General features: G+C 40.0%; 1 protein-coding gene across 1 annotated transcript; it reads left to right on the plus strand.

Moving 5' to 3' along the window:
- Window positions 1–2,505: 2,505 nt before the first annotated feature.
- LOC136764837 (apolipoprotein L2) lies at window positions 2,506–9,325 on the plus strand. Its single transcript, XM_066719170.1, has 5 exons — window positions 2,506–2,610; window positions 2,831–3,122; window positions 5,195–5,381; window positions 6,007–6,086; window positions 6,859–9,325. Exons 2-5 carry the CDS (start codon window positions 2,997–2,999, stop codon window positions 7,660–7,662), a joined length of 1,197 nt encoding a protein of 398 aa, XP_066575267.1. The 5' UTR covers window positions 2,506–2,610; window positions 2,831–2,996; the 3' UTR covers window positions 7,663–9,325.
- Window positions 9,326–10,693: the final 1,368 nt, after the last annotated feature.

Raw genomic sequence — 10,693 nt, forward strand, 5'->3', positions numbered from 1 at the left:
AATACAAGATAAATGATATAATAGGGACTGTCCTGGAGAAGACCAAGGGGAGAGCTGACACCTACATAGACGTCTCGCATGGTTGATTAATGTCTGTCAACCATTTTTCTGACGTAAACACACAGAGGCGATTCAAGGGTATGTGGGGGCCCCGGGCAAAACAATTATTGACGGCGGGGGGTGGGGGGTGCGACGGAGTTTTCTCCCGTGAGGGGAGGGGCGGAAATTTCTTCCATGAGAGCGGGGGGGGTCCCATTAGGTGGCCCCCCCTCAGCCCAGGGGCCTGGGAAATTGCCTAGGATGCCTACCCCTGTATACACGCAATGTATACACATATACATGCGGCACCCCTGTATACACGCAATACCTGTGAACCTTATCACAGTAGTGTCTACGAATTCAATTTATACTGATGGTTTTGTTGCCCCCAAGTGGCAGCATTAAATAATGACACTTAGAATTCAGACTTGCTTTGACTGAGGAACACCAGTGTTGACTAGTGCTTATCCAGTCAGGAGAATCCAGATCAGCAGATTTTTTTTTTAACCATCTGATTAGTTCCAATTTCAGACAAAGCCTATATTTCAAGTTAATAAGGAGCATTTGGAGAGGTGGATGCTGAAGTCTCCCAGGAGGATGGTAGGTGAGGACAGTGAGGGGAGGGAGGAGAGAAGGAAGTCCAGTTCATCCAGGAAGGAGACGACAGTAGGAAGCATCTTATTGCCAATATTATGCTTTTGTGCGACATCACGATTCAATAAGTGGCAGCTTTAAATAATGACATTTAGCATTCAGACTTGCTTTGATTGAGGAACAACAGTGTTCTGTCTCAGCAACTGTAACTCTTACCTAGTTTGGAGAATCCAAATCAACAGATAATTTTGTTAAGCATCAATGTGGAATTTGGCTCCACAATGTGTAAGCTGTAAAATTTTGACATGAACCAAATGAAAAACTTTGACCTTACAGCAAATTAAATACTTTTTAAAGCCACAATCTAGTATTTATAACTAAAAAGGCAATAGGTTTATATGTCATGATTTGTGGATCGGTCAAAGTATTGATGTAGCCTAGGCCTTCGTATGATTAATCAAAGTGCAGGCAGAAATTCAGAGGTTTTTGTTTCCAGTCTGTGTGTGGAAGACTCTTAACTGGCTCCACAGTGCTCTGCAGCAAGTGGTGTGTGAAATTGTGGTTTCCAAGTGCTCAGATGGTGGTGGTGAACCAGCACATTATCTTCCAAACTGCTTCTGCTTCTTGATCCGCGATTACCAGTTCGTAGAGAGCGAGACGGACGAGTACCTGGAGGAGGTGCTGCAGTCCCTCAAACCAGAAATGCGGAAGAGCTTGGAGATGTGCTTCTCACGTCTGGAAGTCTGTATCCTGCCCACTCCAGTTGAGAAAAAAAAAATCTCCGGTAAGGCCTTTTTGCACAGACCTCTCAAAAAAGACTACTGTCTTTTCTAGATTTCGTTTATTTATTTTGTATCCAAGTTTACCCTGGTGAACATTGTTTTACGGTGGTTTTGCCCTAGCTTTACACTGTTTACCTATGTGTTCAACATGATTTAACTGCGGTTTACTACACAGGGCCACAGACATACCATGATATGCCATCATTGCATATGCATATTCCTAAGGCATGTTGACTATGGTTGACTATACAGCTTATTCATGGTAGAGTGTAGTGAAGCACAGCGCTAGCATGTTAACATCGCTCACAAATATTGTCAAAGCATGTTTACCCTTTGTTAAAGTACAACGCTTCAGTTGAAGCAACCCTTCAGATCCCAGTGAATCTGGCACCCCAGTCAGAGCTTCCAGTAACAGATGAGACTTTTCAACAGGAGACGAGCGCTCGGGAAGGAAAAATTCACAGACACCGAAGTCTGTTCGTTTATCTTCATTTATTGAAAGTTTCATATAGCCTTTTATACATCTACAAGCAGTCCCGAAACTGGATGATATCTTCTTGGCATATGTCCGGGGCACTTCCGAGACACGGGAAGCGATAATTAATAAGGTATTCCTATAATTAGTTTAAGCATGGAGGCGTTAATATCAAAGACAAAGTAACAACATTTCATAAGGTTTTCTTTGTAATTAGTTCAGACATGGATGCACTGGTACCAAGGACACACTGTACTAATAAGAACTAATAAGAACTAATAAGATAGATCATTTTGGTTCGTTACCCAAAGAATTTGCCACGGCAGCAGAAATTGTTTTCATCTGCCACACAGATAAGTCTGAGCAGACAAATCATAATGATAGCTAAGAAATCCTAATAAGAACAAGTTTTAACTACTAACTTACTGGAAAGTTTCTTATATTTTCTAACACCGTTTGATAAATTCACCTGGGTAATGTTGCACATGGGTCATGCACAATGTCATTGAAAGCTTAAGTCTTGAAGTGTATTTTGATGTTGGCAGTAAGTGAGGGTCCTGACTCTTTTTGCTTCTCAATTTCACAGGTTGCTGCCAGAGCTGCAGCTCACAGACTTAGATGAAGACTTCCAGAAATCTCTCTCCAGGTTGATCAGCTATGTAGATGACCTCTGCAATCCTAAAATGATTGGCAAGGAGAAGACATACTGCACGCCTGGAGGTAAAAGTGCAGATTCTGTCCATCTGGATGCTTTAATGCTTGTATAACTGTTACAGTACATGAATAGACAATACATAAATTGAGCTTTAACACTTGAATTCTGATAATTTTTGTATATGAGAATCACTTTAATCGTTCTCCTGCTTTGTTATGTTTTGCACTGTGTTGAATGTGTTTATAATGTCAGCATCATGTAATGCTGCTATTTCTATATATTAAGCCATTGTAGCCCTGGCTCGTTCTTATGTCTCCATGCTCAACAACAATGAGAGTGTGTGTTTGGAGGCTGCTGCCCAAGACCTGACCCAATCCCAGCTGGAACGAGCTTTCTCAAGGGCAAGGAAACCTTTGAGTCAGAAGCCAAGCTTGAGAATGAGAACTTGCTAATGGAACTCCAAGAGCTGGAAGAACGTCTATCAGATGCCCATGATGCCTCGTTGAACATCTTTAAGAAATACAGCTTTTATCTCACTGACACAAGCAAAATCAACAGCAAAAGAGTGGAGCTTGAGGTGAGCAGAAGAACATCATTCTTAAATCACCCCTAAAGATCCCAGTGCTGTCATATTACATCACAAATATTTTACTGGTAAAGCAAGAATAGATGATCCCAATTTGCCTCTGAATGGGTTGTGTCTGTCATGTTGGGGTTGTAAGGGGTTTCCTGTAGCATTAACAGGTTGTGGATTGGGAATTGGCAAGGTGGTGTAGGTTACATTTATTTTTAGGGGAGCAAAGTTTACTATCTTTCTCTATTCTCATTACTATTTAATTACCAATATTCTGTGTCAGTAAAGAACATACGGTCTCTCATTACTGAGGGATATTTGGTATTCAGCTGCACCTGATGTGAGGAAAGTGTGGATTGTAATTGGAAAGACGGGAACCCAGTAAACATATTTGCTTCTGGCAGTGTTGAGATATATATAGTGGCTCTCAAAAGTATTCACCCCCCTTGGACTTTTCCACATTTCAATATGAAATCAGAATGGATTTAATGAGGAGTTTTCGCTCCTGATCAACACAGAAAATGTCCATAATGTCAAACTGAAAAAACTAATTACAAATACAAAATGGAAAATAATTAAATGCGTAAGTCATCTGTGCCTTTGCTATGACACACCTGATTGAGCTGTGGCAAAACCAATTGTCGTTAGAAGTCACATAATTAGTTGAATGGAATCTATCTCTGTGCAAATAAGTGTGTCACATGATTTCAGGTTAAATACACCTGTCTGTCTCCTAAAACTACAGACGAAGGGACATTCAGTGGAAATCTGGAATAAGGTTCTTCAAAAGCACCGATCAGGGGTAGGATATAAGAACATTTCAAAGGCATTGAATATCCCCCAGAGCACAGTAAAGTCCATTATTAAGAAATTGAGAGAATATGGCACAACTGTAAATCTACCTAGATCAGGCTGTCCTCAAAAACTGAGTATTTGGGTGAGATGGGCACTAGTCAGGGAGGCCTATGGCAACTCTAAAGGAGTTACAGTCTTCCACAGCTCAGCTGGGAGACGCTGTGCATACTGCAGCAATAGCCTGGGTGCTTCAGAAAAGTGGCCTTTATGGGAGAGTGGCAAAATACCACACATCATCCTGAGAACACCATCCCTACCCTGAAGCATGGTGGTGGCTGCATCATGCTATGGGGATACTTCTCTGCATCAGGGCCTGGAAACCTTGTAAAAATAGAGGGCAAAATGGATGTAGCAAAGTACAGAGAAATCCTGGAAGAAACCCTGCAAGAGACCTTGGAATTGGGAGAAGATTCATCTTCCACCAAGACAATGACCTCAAACACACAGCCAAAGCCAAACTGGAATGGCTTAAAAACAAAAAGGTCAATGTCCTAGAGTGGCCTAGTCAAAGCCTGGACCTCAATCCAATTGTGAATATGTGGAAAGAGTTGAAAATTGTGGTTTAACATAGGTCCCCATCCAATTAGATGGAGCTTGAGCAATTTTGCAAAGATGAATGGGCAAAGCTGGTAGAGACATACACATAGACTCATGGCCGTAATTGCTGCCAAAGGTGCCTCTACCAAATACTCATGATTACTCATGCATTTAATTATTATCTTTTTTTGTATTTGTAATTAATTTAGAACAATTTGCAGATTGTATTTTTCACGTTGACATTATGGACATTTCCTGTGTTTCTCCTGATTAAATCCATTCTGATTTCATGTTGTAACTGTTCTGTTTGTGTTATATATATTATAGACAGTTAAATGTGTATTAACATTCTCTGCTGCATGCACAGCAATGCATATTTTATATGTTGATTCCAGGCATTTCAATACACATCAACCACAGTTCAGTTGTCAATTATGATAAATGCATTTCTTCAATTTAAATTAGTTTTTCATTCTCTGTTTTGTTGTTGGTCCAATTGTTTTCTCAGGAATGTAGATAAATGCTATCAAATGACATTGTTTTACAATATTGTGACATCCCCTGGAGACAACAAATCCTGTATTGTTACCTGATTCTGTCTTCAATTTATGAAAATGTGGCAACATCATTCTTTGGTTAGAATGATTTCTATTATGTATACTAACTGCTGAGTTCTGGCTCAGACTCTGCTGGGCAACCTGAAGAATGGCCGTGTGGAGGAGGTGTCAAAATTGAAGTGCTGGGAGAAGATTGAAGCACTAAAGATGAAGCACGGATTGACTTCCTGCTTTGACTGCAGAGGCCTTCATGCCTTCACCGAAATGAAGAAGAGGATTGAGGATTTCGATGAGGAATACATTGCTCTTCAAGGTGAGCCACAACTGGCCATAACATCCTGAATTGGCAAAAATGGTCAAACTAGCAAATAGCCACCCACTACGATGTGTCCAATCATGGCCCAGCTCTGGTCTCCAGTCCATTAGATTTTGAGGTCTTTAATTGAAATTAAGAAACAAATAAATGCAACTATGTAGGGAAACTGATGGAAAGTAAACCAGAGGACCATAAGCTCGCTGGCTGTGTTTAGAAGCCGGTTTCAGTCATGCAAGATGACATGCTTTACATGACAAATTGAAATTGATTAAATGGCTGAATTAAACAGAGGTTCAGGCTATGGTAGACATTCACAACAGTGTCTTTCGAAAAAGGCAGACAATTGAAAATTCTACATAGAATACAAAGCTTTCAGAAACAAATGGATTTCCAAATTATCTCAGAAAAGAAATGATATTAAAAGAATTAAATATCACAGACCTGTTGTGATATTCCTTTTCATACAAAGGTAGTGGCCTTGTGTCAGATAAGTGTTTCCTGTATGCATATTTGTTGGTAGATGAATGATGTTTATTTAATTAAAACATGTAAGTATTCAAGGAAAAACCCAGTGAATCCTTTCATGTAATTACACCTAATCTATTCCAATGTGTCTTTTTAGGTCTGGGGCCAAGCAAGGTAGCTTCCCATGTTAAATTCTGCAGGCCGTTCTTTGATGATCTTCTAAGAAAAGCATTTCAGGTATATGTTCTCTATTCCCAGTGACATGACATTTGAAAAGGTGACTGAGTGATTACTGTAGGTTTTCTTTTTCTAAATGAATGCAAGGTGATGATCACCTGAATGGATGCCTTCTTATTCATTGTACCTAGCGCATGCCTCTGGTAACAAGTGTTTAAAGCTGAATCAGAAATAACACAATATTATGCATGAAAATCACAGAATTATGTATTTTTTCATAACTGAATTAGTATTTCATGCAGTCTCACCATCAAGTGCAGCGTTTGCTCATTTACACTTGGTAGAACTGTCACGGTTTTTATTTGGTCTTGGTCATAATTCCTACAGAATGTATTCTGAGTTTATTGATCGGGTGGTAGGTCTCTGTGAAACTCAAGGGGAATTTGGGAAATCTTAAGAAATCAAAGATCATACATGAATAAAACATCAACTGCGGACTCATTTTAGTCCCCACTGATAAGTAGATATAAGGCCATTCTACATTCAAGGATAAAGCTTAACTACAGATTCTGCTATAACAGTGCCTTGTTTTAGCATATTATTATTTTAAAGTTCTTGTCAGATGCCCATACCAATGTGTGATACACATTTCACAAAATTACAAACCTATTACAAAAAGAGCAACAAACCAAAAACAAAACCGGATATATTATCAACCAGTAATTCAAGTGATTATAATTCTTGACTACTGTTTTGAAATGGTTCATGGTGAGTTTCACAGGGCACTGGTTTCACTCGGGTGATTGTAACAGGTGTGTCTTTTACCCAACAGGAAATGATCAGATCCATGGAAAGCCAGTACTTGGACAAGAGGAGGGTCATTGAAGACTTGCTGAAGGAGATGGAAGCCATTGCAGATTGGATGGACTTTACTCACAAGGGCACCACCATAGGCAGTATCACAGGAAGTTCTGTGGCGGCAGCCGTGTCCATTCTGACCATCATTGGCTTGGCGCTGATGCCTGTCACCTTCGGGACCTCATTAATAATCAGCGGGGTCGGGGCGGGAATTGGCGTAGCTGGCAGCATCACGTCAATCTCTTCTGACGTTGGGAGACGCATCAAGAACAAGCAATACAAGGAGGAGCTGGAAGCTAAGATGCAGAGCATTGAAAAAGACTTTGACAATCTGCAGGAGTCCATCAAAACCGTCTGCAAGACACTGTCGCAGTTGCAGGAGGAGGTCAGCGGCATGTCGGCGTTAATGGGGGGAGTGGGCATACTGACCAGCGTTTTTTCCCTCGCCCGGGCAGTTAGTCTGCTTGATGATGTCATCGCTTTGGGAGCCAACGCTGCAGCCAGGGTCACAGCAGTGGTGGGCGGCTTACTTGCTGGCATCGCCCTGATTATGGATATGGTCAACATTATCCGCAAGGCCAAAGATCTGCATGCAGGGTGCAAGACTGAAGCTGCCAAAGAGGTCCGCAACAAAGTCGAGGAGATTCAGTTCAACCTCAATAAGATCGGAATCTTCATTTCCAAGTTAAGGAGTATCGGAGATACCACCCCCTCCATTGAAGTAACTTCTGAAGCTTTTGGACCTTCTTCCAAACTGTCCATGAACTTGTCAAATTAGCACAATGCAGTGATCAGCCAATTAACAGAATAACATTGTAATGAAGTGGACAAAAATGGCGCTGTAGCAAATCACATTTGCAGGAAACCAGGGGATTTTGTTAAATAACATTATAGCATTAAATTGACAAAACTTCATTTGAGTGACAAAATTCACAAATAAAATAACTTTTGCATTGTTGCATGATGTGAGGCAGGCAAGCAGACATATGTTTAGAAATAGTTTCCTTAGATACTTTTACATTTCAGGAGGAGTTGAATCCTGGTGAAGTGAATATGAATGCCTATTTCAGGACACACCCCACCTAAAAAAACTGAAGAGGTGTCATAACTGAATTATTCTTGTACAATTGTTTTTACTGGCTTTTATTAACCATACAGCAGATGCTTATCAGAGTGGCAAGTGCTGAGAAGGTTTACTCTCAGGGTTCACAGTTGACACTTCTCCATTTCTCTTGTCTTTGTGTTAGGAGGATTTATTGAAGACAGCTTTTTGTCTTCAGTTGGAAACCTTATATACCCTGGAGAATGATGTAAAATTAAATTTAGAGTTTAAGTCTCTCAGAAGACTTTGAATAGGTTTATTTCCTGGACAATGTACAGTATTCTAGGCAGCACCAGCTGGTGTCACAAAATCCAGCTGAATAGACATCCACACTCATGATAAACTGTAACAGTTGTTTAACATGGGGTGCCAGGCAAACATTAAAATCTTAGCAATAAATATATAACAGAAAACATCTGCATAACATTCCGATGTGAAACCCATTATCAGGACTTGCCTGATAACATAACATACCCCTGTTACAAAGCAATCAGGGTAAATGGCAAATTTCACTACACATGCATCAAAACGGACAGTAGATATATTGATATGTATATATTCCAAACAGTTTTAACTTAACAGCAGGAGGTGATATTCTCATTTGTAACAGAAAGAGCAAGAGCTCACTCAATATAGGGCAGCATAAAGCATATAATCACTTCTTAACCAGTCAGTACAAAAGCAGCAAATATAAATGTATACACAGCACATTCAAACAGCATTGATAGAGGAGCTTGGAGCCATTAAAGACAACCTAACACCATATTCAATTTACATAGTGACATAGGCTGTAGCAATTAAGAAATTAGGTAAAGACTCCCGCTGAGAAATACAAAGACCCGTTCAACATTTCAATGTGAGCACAAATCAAGGTCCAACAACAAGAAACGGAAGAGAATGTGACCTACCTGCATCCATCGTTTACTCGATGTTCTTCTGTTGGGGTATTCATGACCAGTCCAGTCGCAATTAAATTAATCTTCCAGTCCTCCCATCCCCAATTCACCAACTTCTGCTGATTAGGTTTCTTCTGCCTTCAGTTATCAGTCGAGTGCTTCATTGTACTCGTAAACGTACTAACAATGGAAAACAAAAAACTCGCCACTGCTGCTTGTTTCTTATAGATTTCCTCTGAAGTATATTTCTCTGAAGGAATGAAGATAACTTAGATGGAAATCACTAATCAAGAATGTGTATAGTGTTCTTTGTTAAGACTTAATGTGCCACATTGATTTCATTTGGTTCAGAGCAGTCTTTTGTGTTACTTAATGTTCAATTAACTGCAACTTAAAAGCATAACTGAAGACCAATTAATTAAAATAAAAGTACATTTCAACTATAGGATCTGCTGTTTTTTTATTTACTGCTTTACACACTTGTGGTCTTCTGTTAATCATAATGGAATGGTCTAATTATTGTTAAATGACAATGACAGCAAAATAAATTAAATACTAAACAGAATTGTATGAGGAATTTGTCACAGGTTTTATTTCCAGCCAATCTGTATAACAGTTTAAATGAAACTCATTATCACCTCAGTCTTTTCTGAGGAAAGACAGTCAAATTAAAGGTGTGCAATAATCATGTATTGGCGACAATTATTGTGAAACTAATATTATTTGAATATATTCGTAAAATGTTATATTAAGCTTCTGCTGAGTAACAGGAAAGGAACAGATAATACCCAGTGCTCCTCACAGACAGGTGTTGTCAGCATGGAGAGTGAATCCTTCATGGTAGAGAAATATGCTGCACCCTAGAATAATTTACAGAATGCTAGCTTTAACTATTTTCATTATGTATATATATACACTACCGGTCAAATGTTTTAGAACACCTCAATTTTTCCAGTTTTTATTGAAAGTTATGCAGTTTAATGTGTCAGTGTATTCTTTCTACAATGGAAATCAAATATTGTTCAGAAAGTTCTTCCCAACACTGTTGCAGAAGTTCCCACAAATGTGTTGCACTTGTATGTTGCTGTTTCTGTCACCCTTCTGTCCAGTTCTGTCTAGGCATATACCAAAGGGTATTGCATGGCGCTGCAAAATGCTGTGGTAGCCATTTTAGTTCAGAGTACCACTCACTCTGTGCAAGTCACCGACTCTGGATCCAGCAAAAGAGCCCCAGACCATCACCTCCTCCATGTTTGACAGTTGGTGTCATCCTTTTGCTTACTCGACAGCGTACAAAAACCCTGCGTGATGAACTGAAGATTTCAAGTTTTGATTAATCGGTCCATAAGACCTTCTTCCAGTCTTCAGTAGTCCACTGGCGGTGCTTCATGGCCCAGGCAAGCCTCTTTTTCTTATTGTGCCATCTTAGCAATGGCTTTCTTACTGCCACTCGACCTGTCAAACCTGCAGCTCGAAGTCTTCTCTTCAGAGTTGAAACTGAGACTTGCTTACTTCGACCAGTGTTAAACTGTGCTTGAAGCGGTTGTCCTGTGTGCTGCCTATCACGCAAGCTGTTGACTCTCGACTCTCAGAAACTTTGGGTCTGCCAGACCTCTTCCTGAAAGAGTTTCCTCCAGTTGTGCCTTTTAATGGTGTAGGAAATTGTACTTAAAAACTGTGCTTAAATTTCAATGGTAAATAGGGGTGTTCTAAACCTATTCACCGGTAGTGTGTATATGTATTGTACAGGGATGTCCCGTGGCATGGGCAGAATAGGCAAATGCTAGGGGCGCCATCCATCCATAGGGCCC

The sequence above is a fragment of the Amia ocellicauda genome, chromosome 12 (genome assembly GCF_036373705.1).
Source record: "Amia ocellicauda isolate fAmiCal2 chromosome 12, fAmiCal2.hap1, whole genome shotgun sequence".
Taxonomy (NCBI): Eukaryota; Metazoa; Chordata; class Actinopteri; order Amiiformes; family Amiidae; genus Amia; species Amia ocellicauda.